The sequence below is a fragment of the Podarcis tiliguerta genome (genome assembly GCF_965153285.1).
Source record: "Podarcis tiliguerta genome assembly, chromosome: 5".
In the NCBI taxonomy this organism is placed as follows: Eukaryota; Metazoa; Chordata; class Lepidosauria; order Squamata; family Lacertidae; genus Podarcis; species Podarcis tiliguerta.
This window is the reverse complement of record NC_139538.1, coordinates 32,520,705-32,538,000: the sequence shown is the minus strand read 5'-3', so window position 1 is coordinate 32,538,000 and position 17,296 is coordinate 32,520,705. Positions and strand designations below refer to the sequence as shown.

Genomic DNA, 17,296 nt, shown 5'->3' with positions numbered 1-17,296 from the left:
ACCAACCACCCACCCACAAAAAACCACAGGGTAGTTAACTCATCTCTCTCATGCTTTCTCGGTAACAGCAGAAAACCTTAAGAGTCAGCACAAGCAGATGCTTCTGTCCACTTGTCCACCTTCCCTCTCTGGGCATTACATCACACAGGGTCACCTCCAGTCTGTCAGTATTTTGCAGGAGGGATTCAAGTGTATACTGGTAATTTAGGTTTCCACAATTTATGTGATTAAACTGCTCTGCCACCCTATTGCAACAAACCCACTTAAAAAAAAAAAAGACTTTTTGCAGCCAGGAAAGTGACACAGGAATGCAATGATAAGTGTGGGGTGAACAAATGGGTAACATGAAATACAAACACAGTGCAAGTAAATCAGGATAAATGTTTATTGTCCTATAGCATCCCTGCAGCCATGGTCTAGCCTCTTGTGTAAGCTTTGGGCAAACAAATCTGGATGGATACTCAGTAAAGAGGTTGCTTAGGGGCTGGTCATGGAAAAAGCAGTCACCTCAACTTCATCTGCCCACCTGTGCGCTCCTGTTGGGTGGCACAGCAGTGGAGAGTGAGCCCAGTGAAAACCCAATCCCTCGCCAACATGCTGTTCAGAGAGAGCGGGCGAGTGAGCAGGCAGTCCCTGCCTCTTTTTTTGCCCATTTCCTCTGCATAACTGGGCCCCATCCTTTCTATTGCTCTTCCGTAAGAAAGGGGACATATGAGCAGCAAGAGCCTAATTTCAGAGGGAGGGAGGGAGGGAATCAAAGGCAGTGGCAACCATTAATGCCGAGAAGGGTGCGAGATTGTGCAAGGAGCAGCCACTGGGATTTGACTAGCTGAGCTGCAGCCTTCTCCTCCAAGAGAGAGAGCGCGAACTCAGGTGAGCAAGTGAGAGGATGAAGTGGCTGCTCTGTAGCCAACCTTCCGCGCTGCACCAACCCGAGACAGCAGGCAGGCAGGTAGGTGCGCAGCAGGAAGAGGTGCCTGCCCACACCTTCGCCCGGGGCAGCCAGCACCCGATCCTTCTGGCTGCAACATCCAGAGAAGGCAGAAGCCCCCAACTCTGAGGCTATTCCTGCGGAATGAAAGTGGCAGCCTTCTGCAAGCGTGCTTTTCTTCGCCGTAGTTTGCGCGCGCCGAACCTCCTTCCACCCGCGTCTCTTCTCTCTCCCCCCCCCCCCGCGCCCCGCCCCTCCTCCTCATGAATATTCACGCCTCTCCTCCCCGTGACGTTGCAGCAGTCCCGCGCTGAAAGCCGGAGAGCTGCTTTGGTCCTGGCAGTAAAGCCTGCGAATGACTGAGCAGTAGCCGTCATCCTCCTCTAGCAGACGCCGCGGCTGCTCCAGCTTCTCCTCGCTTCCCTTTCCCTCCGCTGCCACAGCCCAGCGACGCGAGCGGTCTGAGGGACCACGCGGCGCAGCCCGGAGCCTCCTCCGCCTCGACGAAGGGAGACGGCTGTGATAAAAGCCGAGGAAGAGGAAGAGGAGAAGCAAGCGCGTCCTGCTCGACCGGGTCGCCGAGAGGATGAGGCAGTGCTGGGAGTGGGCGCTGCTCCTGTGCGGGGTCGCCAGTCTCCTCGCCGCCAAAGGTAAGTGAAGTTTCCCTGCCTCCCTCCTCGCCTCGCCGCCTCCTTCCCAGCAATGCCAGGCTGCGCGCAGGTGTGAGGGGCGCCGCCTCGTCGCCCGCGCTTCCTTCCCGGGGCGATTCCGAGGGCGCCGGCGGCAGCGTTTGTTGTGTCTGGCGGGCTTGTTGCGCTTGACGAGGCTGTGGCGGCGCGCCGGAGGAGTTTCCTTCGCTTGGGCTGCCGTTGGTGAGGGAAGCTTCGTTGGCTGCACCTGGAAACGGCAGGTGGAGACGAGGAAGCTCGCTTGCCTCGGAGAGAGAGGGTGGGGTGGGAGGCGGCGAGGAAGAGGGACTCCCTCACCGTTACGCATCCCTGAGGGAAAGAAGAGCCGGGGAAAGTTTGAGGCGTCGTGAGGCGAAGGGCGAGGGGAAGCCGCTGGAGTTGGGGGCAATTGGGCAGGCGTGCTGGCTCTGCCGCGATTGGGCCAGGAGCGAAGTCTCTGGGAAGGTGAAGTGCCTCGAACGCATCGCTCTTCGCAGACGGGCGCTCTGACCCTGGCGGGGCTTAAACGGATTGCTTGGCTGAGCGGAAGGCAGCCAGTGGCTGCAAATGAGGAGGCGACACTGGGGCGGAATGTTTATTCGCCTTATGGAGCTCCAGATCTACAAAGGAGCGTGGACCTCTGGCCAAAGGGCTCATTTGAAGGGGGTATTCGAATCGGTGGGAAAGATCGGTTGTGTGTACAGTAGTACACACTGAAACTTGGTATTTCGGTTCTTGCATCAGCAAAGTTGAAGACACCAAAACATTGACTTAGCCTGCCTAACACAGAAAATACTGGTTTTTCATTTTAGCTGGGGGAGCCCACTTGGCCCTGGAGTTTCCATTCATTCCACTTTGCAATACTCCTCCTTGGTTCAGTATGAAACACATTTAAGACTTTGCACCCTTGATATGGTGTTGCTTCAATGGAAAGCAATGTTGTCAGAGAGAAAGGAAAACTTGGCAGGGAAAATAATAATAGTCTCTGTAGCATTAAACTGCTTAGATAACCCCAGGTGGCTTTTGGTATTCCCTCTATGATGAAACATGTTATTCATAGATTTATTTTGATAGTATGCATTAGTAATTTCTGTTTTTAACCCAACTAGTTTTACTGGTGACATCTGTGGTTCACTTTGCATCTCAAAAAGTAAATTATTTCCCTTTCTCTGTTTTGCGTTTCTGCTGTGAATCTTTCTCTAGGATGTCAACTGTTCAGTGTTAAACAGAAGTGGTGAGAACTTTACTAAGCACTGCTTTGAAAATGTCACTGTTTCTTAAAGACAGTAAATATCATAGTTATGATTTGAAAGTTTGCTCATTGCTGTTTGTGTATGCTTAGGACAAAACATTAACATTAATTCACAGGAACTTGGAGGACTATACTCTGAGAACCAGCAGAAATATAGATTATTTGAGCACAAGGCACTGAGGTCATCAGCCCAATTACTATAATCTTTGTGTTCTGCATGCAGTTTGATTGCAATATAGATTACAAGCAATGGACAGAAATAGAGCAGCTGGCAGTTGTCCCTCTATTTATCTCCTTTAAAATAACCCCCATATGATTTCCTTCTGGCAAATGTGAGAGTTTTGTCTGTAGGTGTTTGAGGAGTGCTATTCTATAAAAACTGGTACATATGAATTCTGTCAAAGTTACGAATTCTACTTTACCACTGGGGGGCTGCAAAGTGCATTGTTAGACTTCTACAATTTTACATGATGTTTAGTGCTTGATATAAGAAGACTTTTTAATGACCATTATAGAGACATAAAAAGATGTCAACAAGGTATTACGCTTTCATTCTTGATGACGTATTTAAATATGGAGAATCGCTGCAGTTTCCATCAGTTACTTTCCCATTGTGATTTTGTTTTCATATGTGTAAATATGTGTGAGAATTTCAAGTTTTGGTTTCTTAATAAAGAGCAGCTGTAGAACATCTAGATGAAAGGTACTATGATTGCAAAGAATGCTTGATATGTTTAATTGATTTCCCCCCTCCAATATGCTATGTTTGGGGTCGCACATGTAAAGTGAGTTGCTTGGTAGCTTGAAGGAGGATGTTGCCTACTTTGAGGTCTTTGTACAGCTGACTTACTGTTTGGTTTACCTAGCAAGAGAGAGCTGAAAGTCAGTCCACTTCTTATTTCCTGCTGAAAAACACAGAGGCTTCAGTGTCAAAGAAGACATAAGTAACTGAGCAACTCACGTGCTCACTACCTGTACTGGCTACTGAAGAGAACTATCACTCTTTGGTTTGTTCTGTGTATGAACAAACACGTCACTATCTGCTGTGGTTCTGGGATGGTACCAGTTGCTACGAAGGTGCTCTGCCCCACTGCCATTCTGAGAATATCCTCTTAGCACCTAGCCTGCCAAAGTTTTGCACTTTGTGTGATTCTGTCGGGATGATGCAGGAAGCAAACAGTAGCATGAACTAGCTATTGTTCCCAATTGTAGTTTGACTTACCCTCTTTATCTGCAAAGTGTAAGCACTCTGGATGTATGAAAATACATGCTCTATACCTGAATCCTTTTGCTTGGAGACATCACAAGCATATCTGCTTGCTCATTCTGTGGCCTTGGAAAGAGCAATAATATCTTTCCAAAAAACAACTCTGTGTCTACAAGTAAATTTTGGTATTCTGAATTTTATGACATGGGTTATATTAATTTTAGTTCTTGTGAATCATGCTTTGAATCTTTGTTGTCTGGTGCCCTAGAACCTTTTGGGTGAAGGGCAGATCACAAATATCTAAAACTGTCCATAACAGCTGCAACCAAAAGGGAGCCAGTATAACTTTGAGATATATTCACATTTCGGTCTGTATAATCAGATACATTTATTACAAATATTTTATTTGTCACCACCAATGTACTTGACACTTCTCTGAGTAATATGGACAAAAATACACCTCTCTCCTTCAATGAATTTGCAGTCTATATATCAATAAACTAGAATATGTCTACAGGCATCTTCCTTCTTCCTTATGCCTTGCAATAAATCTGTATGCAGGGCACTTCACTGACATTAGAGTAAATTGTTCACAGTAGAGAAATGTTTTCCTGAAGATCACCAGTTGCTGTGATAGATGTTGCTAGTTGTCGCCATTAGATGAGGCTAATAAACTGACATTACCAAGACTTTTTGCCCTACTTTAATGTGATAAGTCATATTGTTTGTAGATATTTAGCTTAACGCAGGCCTACTTGATTGCAGGATACTTCAAGAAGCCCCTATACTCCTACGATATAGGTTAGTGGGTGTTTTGGATATAATATCCTTAAAATAATAATGGAAATAAGAAAAGAGCAAAGCTTGAGGAGCTTAAACCTTATTGCCTGGTTCATGAATGAATGTCTGTTTAATCCAGGGAATGTCTCCTGGTTTACTGTGTCATAGGAACCAGGCGACTGATTGTCTGTATTAGGATATAGTCTAGTATTTTGAGAACATAGGAAGCTGTCTCATATCTAGTCAGCCCACCTGATTCACCTAGCTCAGCAATGTCTACAAACTAGCTGGCAGCCACTCTACAGAGTCACAGGTTCAAGGACCATCCCCAGTTCTAGCTGGAGATGCCAATGGTTGATCCTGTGAACTTAGGCATTCAAAGCAGATCCACCACCACTAAGCCGTGGCTCTTCAGTATTACTGGAAATACTTAAAGTTGCTACAGTGTTTGGATTTCTTGAAAGTTAAGTTGCTGTACATCATGGGCTTGCAGTCATTGACTATTTTTATATAAGACATTCTTACAGCAGCTCTTTTTGTATGGTAGATGTGTGACCTTGCACTATGAATCTTTTTCCTTGCTTTGTAAGCTATGCAAAAAAAGAAAACTCCTGGCGGGAGTTACTCGGCACTAGAGAACATCTGATATGAAGTGTCAGTCCCTAAGGCAGCTTACAATATTTTGTATCAGATACTGAAGAAAATACTTAGATTTGCTAAATCCTCATTTCAGTCTCTTTAAATTGCAACTTTGCCCTTGCCCTCTTTCTCAAAGTGCGTAATTCAAGGTCTCTTGAACAGTAACCTCAATTTTGCCTTACTTGCTTCAAAGAGATCCCCTCTTACTTTTAAGAGGATTATATTAAGAAAATATATAATTTTAGCTAGCCCAGTGCAGGGGTGATAGGAAATAGCTACCCTTAATAGCAAATTGTCCTTAATGCTATTTAATAAGATATCTGTGAGAAAAATGGACAAAAAATTAGTAGCAAACTGATTGGAACTGCAACTTGTTTCTTCATCTGGTAAAATAATTAGCTAAACTGTGAAATATTAATACAGCCTAAGGTTATACAATTTTAAAGTAGTACCTTTTAAAATAATGAGGTTTGATGTAGATGAAAATCAACTATATGTATTTCTCCCCACCAACACCACACAGATTATGATGTGTCTGTTTCTAATGACATTTTAAAATATATACCTAATCTTTCATGCAAAATGTTCCTGAAGCGACTTGGTCAGGCTGACATAGAATGCACACTGATGTCCTAAATACTGATCCCTTCTTGTGCTCATTAAAGTATTTCTTTCTGAGCTTTTTTTAATCTCAAAAGTAAATCTGACTTTCCCCAATGTTTAGAGAGCAATTTGGATCTATTGCTCAAGAGTAGATTTAGATAATATGTTGTAGGTGTGGGTTTTAAACTGGAGTAACAGGCACTCCAGATCAGTGGAAAAACCTCTTCAGTTGAACTATGGAAGATGGGAATGCTAACAGATCATCACACTGGGACTGAATCTTTCACTTCAACTACGATAGTGGTGGCTCTTTGTGTCTAACAGAACTTGCAGTGAAATTTTCATTTAGTGCACCATGCACACCTATCCTACGGTAGCTTAGGTGTGATCCAACTTGTGCTTGTGGTGGAGCAGTGATGTAGCTCCAGCACAGTTCAGTTCAAACAAGCCATGTCAACTTGCGAATTGGTTCTTACTGGAATGATGGCTATGTGGAAATATGGGTATTATTAGAAATGTGAAAATCAGGAATAACACAACAAATCATGGAGGGTTCTATAAGTATAAAAGGGATGGCTGAATCTGTAAGCACTAATGTATACAGAATGTAGGGTGAGAAATACCACTCTTGGGGAGAGATAATGGAAACTTTCTGATATTTAAAGAGTCTAGCAAGAGCAGCCTTTCCCGACTTGGTTCTGTCCTGATGTTGAAGTGCAACTGCTCAGACTAGCCAGAATGGTCAATAATCAGGGAAGACTATGAGTTTGGTCTGGAAGGCTGTGCTTGGGGAAGGCTGTGCTACAGGAATTAAACCAAATAATATTTGTGAACTGTTTTGTTCCTCTTGCTTTGTCTCCCTCTTTAAATAACAATAATGCTTATATCTTGCTTTTCCTCATGAGTAGCTATGATATTGTGTCATGGATGTTTAAAAAATAATCCAAATAGAAATACTACAAAATTCATGTTTGTTTTTAAGAATTTGCTGTAGGGTGCCACAGTATGCTGTTGAACCTACAGCAGTGCCTGCACATTGCAATGCTTTCAGATAGTGGATTAAATATAAATCACTCCATCTCAGTTTTGTTATTATCACCTGTTACCTTGATACTTTTTAATCTTGGAGAAGCATTTGTATTAATATAAAACCAGAGCCAAGAACCAGCAGCATTCTGAGTTGATCGTCTTCTTTCTTCCTCCTGGCAATACACTATGACTTGTGTAATCTTGTTTTCAGACACCATCTGTTGCAGTACTGGTATAATGTGAGTGTTCAGTCTGCATTGGTTGGAAACTATGATCACATAGTGTTGGATCCAGACTTTCCTCTTGGCCAGTGGCAGCATTTCCTGAGAGGAGTTCAGCATCACCTCCCACAATGTCCTAGAGGTTTGCTGGGTGCTATATTGAGAAATGGAATTGGCAAAATATAATTTCTGTCCTCCCAGCCAATTGCTGTATGTGGGGCTTTCCTTGAAGACAACAACTCAGAATGTTGAAAGAAGTGGAGAAGGCAACTAGACTACTGACTGGTTTGGCTGGAAGAATTCATATTACATTGCTTCTGAGAGAATTGCATTTTCTATCTATCCTAGTCCCAATTTAAGGTCTTGTCTTTGACATGCAAAACCCTAAACAACTGGGATTGCAAATACTTGAAAGTGCCTTGTCCTCTTGACTGATGTAAGAGTTAAGCTTGGCAGAGGAGGTTATTGCCTTGTTGGCAATTCCATCACCCTCAGAAATCTGTGGGGTGGTGGCGTGTGAGAGGGCATTCTCTGCAGTAGCCCCAGACTTTGTAACTTTTACTTTGTAGATGTTTGCCTAGTGCCAACTCTGCATGTATTTAGAAGGCATGCAAGTCACCTTTCCCCTAAAGCTTGTGGGGATATTTGATTGTTCATTCTGCTTTTAGTGATATTATATTGGTCGTGCTGTTGTTTACAATTTGATTATTTATGTACTGTGTCGTAATGTGCTGCACCCTAACACTTAAGGGAGAAGGCGGGTTAATTAATGCAAATAAATAAATAAAATAAATGGAAGGAGCCTTTGTATAGATTGAGCCCATTCTGCATGCTCTCACAATAACAACTGTAATTCAAAAAGCAGTGTGCATGTGTATGAGCACGCACAGGATTCAGTTCGATCTGCCATGGAGCTGTAGTTCTTGTTCATCCATACTGCTCACTACATAGGAGAAACCTGATTATTTGGCAAGATTGCAGGCTCCTTCACACTACTTTTTGTTTTTTTGAGGTAAGCTCTGGATTATTCTCCAAACATGCATTTAAACAGCAGTGTTATGGAAATTGCAATCTCTTTTGCCTGTTAAATTGCCGTTAAAATAATAATAATAAATAGCCACACTACTTCCTTTCCAGTTCTCATGTTGAGGTTTTTCCAATCACAGCTTAAGTGCAGGCTGCTTACCTTTGCCTCAATGAATCCATTAGGTCTAACAAAATTTTAAGTGAAAGTACAGCAGTTTAATTATGATTTTAATTATGTTTATGTTGTAGTATGTCTATAGTAGCATGATGAACATGCAATGTGGGTGTATGCAGTGCCCTCAGAAATCTCAGACCGACATGGTTTTAGCAATAGATATTTCAGGAATTGTAGCCAAGATAAAGACTATAAAGTATGTCAGTAGCAGGCTGCATTGAAGACCTAAACCTGACTCCTAATAACAACGTGACAGTTTTATGCACATTGGTCATGTACTGATAAATGCACATTTGACAAATGATTTTAGGTGTATAAATAATGAAAAATAATACGTGCAGTTGCTCTTAGCAGGCACACGAATGATGCTTGTTCTAATTATAAATGTACTGGAAACAAGCTCTGGAAACTTGTTGGAAGAGATACCACTGTATGTTGTGTCAGCAGGACTGTACAATGTACTCTAGTTAAATGAAATGGTGACTTCAAAATATAGATAGGTAGAACAAGTTAAGATGGCTTGCAGAAAAGGTTGATTTACTGTCCCCAGCTAAGCTTTTCAAAAATACTGCCAAAGTTAAATATAGGGTAGAAGGCACTGATATTTATGAGGCAGCTGAATAGCAATCTTATTTAGAGTAAGGCTTTTTAAAAAAGACAAAGTTAACATATCCTAGCAACTGAAATTGAATAGTAACTTATCTACTATAGTTATTCATTCAAGAAATAAATAAATTGTAAAGCTCTTTGTTAACTTCACCCAGTTCTTTCACAGCTAGCTAAAATGTAAAAGATTCTCTATACTGCTTTGACATACTCTGGGCTGTTTATAGCTGTCTGTATTGTCTAAATGGTCCATGGAAACTCGTGAAGGGAAGGCCAAATATGAAAGCTTTAGTAGAGAAAGGAATATGTGGGTCTATGCTTGAACTGTTCCTTTTTTAATTAAAAATTCAACATAATAAACATCAAAAGAGGTATGTAACTGAAATTCAATGTAACTGAAATTCAATGTAACTGAAATTCACATTACAGATAAGAATTATTCTGATGAACTAAATTCCTATCCATGTACAATGTACAATGAAACATGTGAATGACCTGGGCCCTGAATGTTTTAAGGAACATCTTGCTCTTTGTTTTTATGTGTAATGTATATATGCATTTAGATCCCACCTTTGTAGTGGTGATACAGCACTAGAAAGTGGCTAACAACAATTAAAACCAGACATAAAATATAATAACATTCCATGAAATGCTGATATATGTACCCTCATGTCACAAAATTATAAAATAAAAAGGAATGCAAAGGAATATGCAAACTCTTTTAATTGAGGAAAAACGGACCATACAAAATGTGTATTTATGCTAGCATGTCACCAAACAATCATGCATTCTCGATCAAAAGCTTATATTAGCTTAAAAAAGTGAAATAAACCAGTACCCTAGATATACCTTGAATATGACCTTGCTTACAATAGATGAATGAATGCCTGTCCTCATCTTGTTTTATCATTTGAAAAGGATGAATTGTGACCAGATGGTTAATATAATTTTAACAACACGGACTGCAGACCAGGAAAGGCTAAACCTATTTGGATGAATTCAAATCAGCAGGATTTGATGAAATTCACTCCAGGGTGCTAAATCTCCAAACAATTAGATATTTTATCTGGGAAGTCATGGATAACAGATGAGATCCTAGATGGTTGTAGAGGAAAACATGGTGCCCCTTTGCTCAGAAACAGTAAACAGAAGCATCCCTGATTCTTTAACATGTTGTTGGCAAAACACGTATCATCTTCTAATGTTTTTACTGTTTAACTTTTGATTGGTGTATACTGCCTTGTTGCATTTTTATGGAAGTGCAGTTATAAATATTTAAATAAGTAAATAAATGTGTGAGCGCTCGGAATGTCTAAATAGTAAACCAGCAAGGGCTGCTTCTTTTGAAAAGTTGGTTAAACAGAATTTACCCACTAGCCACAAACATAGCCAGCCAGCCATTTTCAAGAAGTTAGTAGGCTCCTATTTGTAATGAACAGTTTAGGAGACTCAGTTTGGAGATGGTCATTTTAGGAATAAAGGGTAGAATCAAATCCATCCTCCTGTTCTGTGAAGTGCTGCTGCTCTAGGCTAAGAAGTCATATCTAGTAAGTAGAGAGAGAGAGCTCAACACAAGCATCTTTTTGAAGTTCCCACTAGCTATAGTTAGTTTATTTATATAACACATTTTCCACAAATACATTATGCTCAGAGCAGTTCACAGAAGGCAATTTAAGTTCACTAGAGTGAGTTCTAAGAGCAGGTAGTGGGTAAATCCCCTGTTTAATGCAACAAGGAAGCAGTTTCAGATCCTGGCATTGTTGTTACTATGTATTAGATTTCTATCCTGCCCTTCCTCCCAAAACTCTTTAAACATTTAAAAACACACCAAATATTTTCACAACTACTTTCAATGTTGCCTCAAACAATATATTTCAACCACCAAATGCCTGGGTGAACAGCAATTTTTCTAAATTCTTCTTATACATTAATAATGGGGGAGAATTTGCCTCTCACCAGAGAGGACATTCTGTAAGTGAGCATCACAATACCTGGTCATCGGTCAGTCCCAGCTGGGCACCACCACCAACAGGACCTTACCTGCCAGTAGTGAAACCTGAAGTGGTTGATGTTGGGGTGGGGGCAGTCACTACTTTAGGTACTTTAGTCATTTACAGCTTTGCATGTTAGTACTAATGCATTTAGTTCACTGGCAGCAAGTTGCAGCACTTCCAAGACTAGCGATTCAATGGGCTACCTACTCTCTAGCCTGACAGCTGCTTCCTGACCATCTTCCACAGTAGGTTAGTAGGCCAGGCTATCCTGGTCCAGAAGTGGTTTTGGCTGGCCAAGCAGCCTAAGCCAGGCATAAGTGCTCAGAGGCCACTTGGGACTCCAGTGGAACAATGAGGACTCCCAGCTATGAACTTGTTCTTTCATCTAGTGCATTGCTGCCTCCAGTCACGTATCCAACACCTTCATAGCTGCTTCTGATTCAATTGGAATTTAGTTAATCATGTTTTTCCATTTATTTTGTTGGGAACAACTATAGCATAACTAGCTTTGTCTGAATCCAAACCATTCAACTGAAATTTTTTTAGTTGTTTCTTTTTTGCATATATACAGTATTGAAACCAGCATATGCTGCAGTTTCTGGAATTCTGTGAAAACGTGTATGAAAACACGAAGGTAAGGAGTGAGTATAGGAACAGTGGGGAAGGAACCAGACAACTAGTTAAACTGAGAATCTATGCAATGATTGTGCCATGGGGCAGTGGGAGCACAGTAGGTATGAGCCTTGCCATATCAGAGACTATTCGATTGGAGCTGTTCCATGTTGTAAACTTCCTACTGAGTCTTGGCCAGATCACTTCAATACCTATTTGCAGACAATTCATGTTGTGCAATCAAATAATTGAGATAGTTTGTACACATCACTATAGATTCTACTATATTCTCAAATACGTGGACTTTTTACAGTTACCTTTTCAATAATTCACCTCTATAAATCCCAAGATTCTTTTAAAACTCCTGGCACAACATCTGATGTACATTTCAGGTTTATTGAAAGCAGTATACTTACGCATGCTAACTCTATATTTGGATTTCGACCCCAAAGTTTAAATCCTTTGAGAGAAAAAGTAGGAGCTAGTAAACATGATATATTTGTGCAGGCTACAGCTTGGTGGATCCTAGTCTTTTACTTGATCTGCTGCTCAGAGCAGATGAGAGATCAAGGAAAAGCAACAGGTTTGCAGTCATCTGTTCTCTTCCATCAGGATGTCAAGGGCAATAAAGCTCATCCATCAAGGCAACCAAGGGCGATTCAGTCCTGAATCCAGATCGGAATGTGCCCAGATCTCTTCCAAGTGTGATTATAGCTGAACAGGGAATATTTATGTCCAGAGTGATTTAATTTTTTTGAGGAGTGGTCATACTAGCCCTTCTAAGTGTAGCTGGTGCCACTCCTTCCCAAAGAGTTAGTCACACAGTCTGGTTAAACAAGCATCCAGTCAACTGCTGCTAGCTCACTCAAATAATAATAATAATAATAATAATAATAAATTTTATTTATACCCCGCCCTCCCCAGCCAAAGCTGGGCTCAGGGCGGCTAACAACGATAAAAACAATCCAACAGTCTAAAAACTTTTCACCATAAAATCAATCAAAAACAAATTGATGGCAACCAGCAAGCAGGACCCTGTGCAGATTGCCAGAGGAGGGGGTCAGGCTGTGCCCTGACCAAAGGCCTGGTGGAACAGCTCTGTCTTACAGGCCCTGCGGAAAGATGTCAAGTCCCGCAGGGCCCTAGTCTCTTGTGACAGAGCGTTCCACCAGATTGGTGCCACAGCCGAGAAAGCTCTGGCTCTAGTTGAGGCCAGCCTAACCTCTCTGAGGCCTGGGACCTTCAGGATGTTTTTATTTGCAGACCGTAGGTTTCTCTGTGGGGCATACCAGGAGAGGCGGTCCCGCAGGTACGAGGGTCCTAGGCCGTATAGGGCTTTAAAGGTTAAAACCAGCACCTTAAACCTGATCCTGTACTCCACCGGGAGCCAGTGCAGCTGGTATAGCACTGGATGAATGTGATCTCGCAGCGACGACCCCATAAGGAGTCTCGCTGCGGTATTCTGCATCCGCTGGAGTTTCTGGGTCAGTCTCAAGGGCAGCCCCACGTAGAGCGAGTTACAATAATCCAGTCTGGAGGTGACCGTCACGTGGATCACAGTGGCTAGGTCAGGGCGAGAGAGATAAGGAGCCAGCTGCTTAGCTTGGCGGAGATGAAAAAATGCCGCCTTTGTTATAGCTGTAATCTGCGCCTCCATAGAGAGGGAGGTATCGAAGATTACACCCAAACTCTTAACGGACGATGCTGGCACTAGTTGCACCCCCGCAAGAGATGGGAGTTGCCCCCTCAATCCCATATCGCCCTGTCCCAGCCAGAGGACCTCTGTCTTCGAAGGATTTAACTTCAACCGGCTCCCACGAAACCATCCAGCCACAGCTTCCAGGCATCTGGTCAGTGTATCTGGGGCCGAGTCAGGATGGCCATCCATCAACAGATAGAGTTGGGTGTCATCAGCATACTGATGGCAACCCAGCCCAAAACTCCGGACAAGCTGGGCGAGGGGGCGCATAAAGATGTTAAAAAGCATCGGAGAGAGAATTGCACCCTGAGGCACTCCACACACCAGGGAGTGGCGCAATGACAATAACCCTAACCCCCCAAGCGCCACCCTCTGTCCCTGACCAGAGAGAAACGAGCGCAGCCATTGAAGGACTGTGCCCTGGATCCCCACGTCGGCAAGGCGGTGGTCCAGGAGTTCGTGATCAACCATGTCGAAGGCTGCTGACAGGTCTAGAAGAATCAGCAGCCCCGACCCGCCTCTATCCAGCTGCCTGCGGAGATAATCTGTTAGGGCGACCAGAGCCGTCTCGGTCCCATGACCAGCGCGGAAGCCGGACTGGAATGGAACGAGAGCCGATGTTTCATCCAGAAACCTACCAAGCTGTTCAGCAACTGCTCTCTCAATCACCTTACCCAGGAATGGAAGAAACTGGGCGGTAATTGGATAGATCTAAAGGATCTAATGATGTTTTCTTTAAGAGCGGGCGCACCACTGCCTCCTTCAGTTCCCCTGGGAATATCCCAGTGCCAAGGGACAAATTGATGATATCACCCAGGGGGGCCCGCACCTCGTCTGGACACACTCTAATCAGCCAAGACGGGCACGGGTCAAGAGGACAGGTGGTGGGCTTTCCAGCTCGGAGGAGTCTGTCCACATCGGCTGGGGATATCTGGTCAAAGTGGTCCAATACTGGACCCGAGGACAGTCGAGGGGCCTCCAGTTCCCTTATTGTGTCCAAATTGGCAGGGAGGTCATGGCGGAGCAACAGGACCTTCTCCGCAAAAAAAAGCTCGCAAATGCCTCACAGCTGTGTGTCGAATTGTTATTTAAATTTGGCTGTCCTTCAAGGGACGTTAAAGACCTAATTATACTAAATAATTGCGCCGGGCGAGAGCTAGCGGATGCAATGGAGGCTGAGAAGTAGGACTTCTTAGCGGCCTTCACTGCCATCTCATAGGTTTTCATAAAAACCCTATAAGATGTTCTTGAGGCTCCGTCACGGGCCTCAATCAGACACGATGGATAAGGTTCAATGGAGAATGTAGTTTACTGAATGGCCACAAGCACCCTGCCTGCATCACTAGGCCTTAGAAGCTGAAACTGATCTCATAATACTAGACCAGATAATGTACAACTCATTCAGACCTGCCACAGAAATGGCACCCGAGTTTCTATTGAGATGAGCAGCTTAAAGTGTCTTTCAGAATTGTCACAGCAGCCTTCTAAGGGCACAGCATCCTTTTAACCAGGCTAGATATTAACAAGCCTTATACCACCCAAAATAGCTTTTCTGGATGTATACTTTAAGATGAAAGTAGCTCTATTTTATTTACGTACAATAAAACTTTAACATAAGCATTCTATATACAAACCACCACACCAGAAGAAAAGACAGATAGAAAGTGAAACTCGGGCTCCTTCTGGCTTGTTCTTATAGTCAGCATGACCTTGACAGGAAGAGATAACAGAACCAGTTTGAACCGGCTGTTCAGCTTCTCTGAAGGAATAACCAAAACTTCAGGAACCTTCTGCTTGTTTCTAGGCAGAATAGAATCTTGCTTGTCAGCTGGAAACTTCCTTCTTGAATTGATTAGAATAGAAAAAACCCTCTACAAATTAGATCAATACTTTCTGTACCAAAAAAATTGCATACCTAACATTGTAGAACATTTTTTTTGTCTGCACATTTGTTCATGTACTCAAAAAGAATTCTGAGTATTTGGCAATGCCTTCCTTTTTCAGAAGCCATGTTGACTTTCCTCAGCTTAGGTTTTGTTTGCTCTCGTTCTCTTTCCATGTTTGTGCCCAGCAATTCTTTCACTTCATTAAAACAGAGTATATTTTCCTAGCAATATTTCTGGACAAGCAGATTATTTCTGCTGAGATGGACTTCGTGCTCCCTGCTGCAAAGCAAAAACATACACAGCAGGTCATGCTCAGCAGCTAATCTTATTCCTTTAACTCTTATGTATGGTCTGCATAATGTTTAAGTTCTATAGCTCATATGAAAGATTCATTGGGTACAATTTAGTTGCTAAAGTGCTTTGGGGAAGCAAAAAATATGAAAAATAATTGAAAATGAGTTAAGATACTGATTTCTTAAAACTGGTGTCCTCCCTACAGTTAATTAAGTTGTCTTTGTTTTTAAGATTTAACATAAGATACGCAATCCTTTTTTCCCTAGAAAAATAGGTGTTGGTACTCACCATGAAGTTGTTACACTATGTGTCACACTTTTTAACAACAAAAAGAGGTGCTGGTACTGCGTATCATTGAGTACCTCCTGAAAAAAAGCACTGGTTATACACCTGGTAGACTTCCTTCCTTCCTTCCTTCCTTCCTTCCTTCCTTCTCTTTCACTATTCTCTCTTGTGATCTCATTTATAGAAAGCAGAATCCTGCCCAATTCTGTGAAGTAGAACCCCCCCCAGGCTATTTGTAAATTTCACCTACTTTTCACCAGTGTGGTGTAATTAGTTGGCCCAGTGTGGAGAGTGCTGGTGTTCTTGCACATAGATGTAAAGCTAAACCGTAGTTTGCTTGGTTTAACTCTAGGTTATATTTGTATGTCTGAACCTGGCTAGGCTCACTAGCCAAAGTTTGTTTGATGTCAACGAACCAGAATCTGAAACCATGGTTTTGTTTGTGAATTGCAGTTTGTGCTGCATGTGCTTTGTCACTATGTTCAAGTTTGGTAGTCTTGTTTAATCCTTGTTCTCTGTGTCACCCTGCCCTTGTTTCCTGCTGGGCTACAAAGACATGACAAAATATATCAAATGAAACTGTTCATGTGACTGTTGTTGGTGTTTTCACAGACCTCTTCCTCACTTTGTCTGGCAACAGTGTTTTCACCTACTTCTTCACTAAAAAGTCATTCTCCAGTTTGGCTGCTTAGCAGTGCAGCAAGCCATGCAAATAATGTTTTTCAGAAGTATCATGGTATTTTTTTTTAACCAATTACCTAACAATGGATAAATGTTAAAATCACACTTCTGCTCTTATCAAGCTTACCAACTGTTCAACAGATGCACTTGTACTTAAAAGCCTCCACAAATATTGCCACCACATCCACAACCTCACTCACTCCCCACTAAGCTCTGTTTCAGCAGCAATCTATTCACACCAAAACATTTTTTAAAATTTTAATTGGGGACACAAATTTGTGTTCAGAATCCTGTGGCTCTTAGAAATAAGAATCTGGATTTGCACTGCTCTTGGTATAATTTTACTTTAGAGTTCCTGCTTTGCATACAGTTACGTGCAGACCAATGTTCTTCCTTGCAGAATTCCCCTGTCCTGCTTGCCCACAGAAAGTCCTGGAGTGGATTAGTCTGTACTTGACCCATGGCTTTCTGAAATTCTGATATGGATGAAGAAATGGGTCTGCTATTAATACTCTGCCAAGGTATTGATAGTAGCTGTTTTTCCGTTTGTTTAGCACTAAAGTTTTAGTATTTATAAATACCTGTGGAAAAGTGGCTGTTGCAGGAAGAACTCTTATTCAGGAGGGCTAGAAGGAAATGATTAACAAAGAGGGCTTAGGAAAGGCAAAATATTTATGTGATCTGAAACAAAAAAACCTCAAAGAGGAC

General features: G+C 42.5%; 1 protein-coding gene across 1 annotated transcript in view; it reads left to right on the top strand.

Moving 5' to 3' along the window:
- Nucleotides 1-1,219: 1,219 nt before the first annotated feature.
- Nucleotides 1,220-17,296, top strand: part of CLSTN2 (calsyntenin 2) — a 325,747-nt gene continuing 309,670 nt past the window's right edge. The window contains exon 1 of the mRNA XM_083442659.1: nt 1,220-1,581. Coding sequence (XP_083298785.1) covers nt 1,518-1,581 — 64 coding nt within the window. The 5' untranslated portion in view covers nt 1,220-1,517. The remainder of the gene's footprint in view (nt 1,582-17,296) is intronic.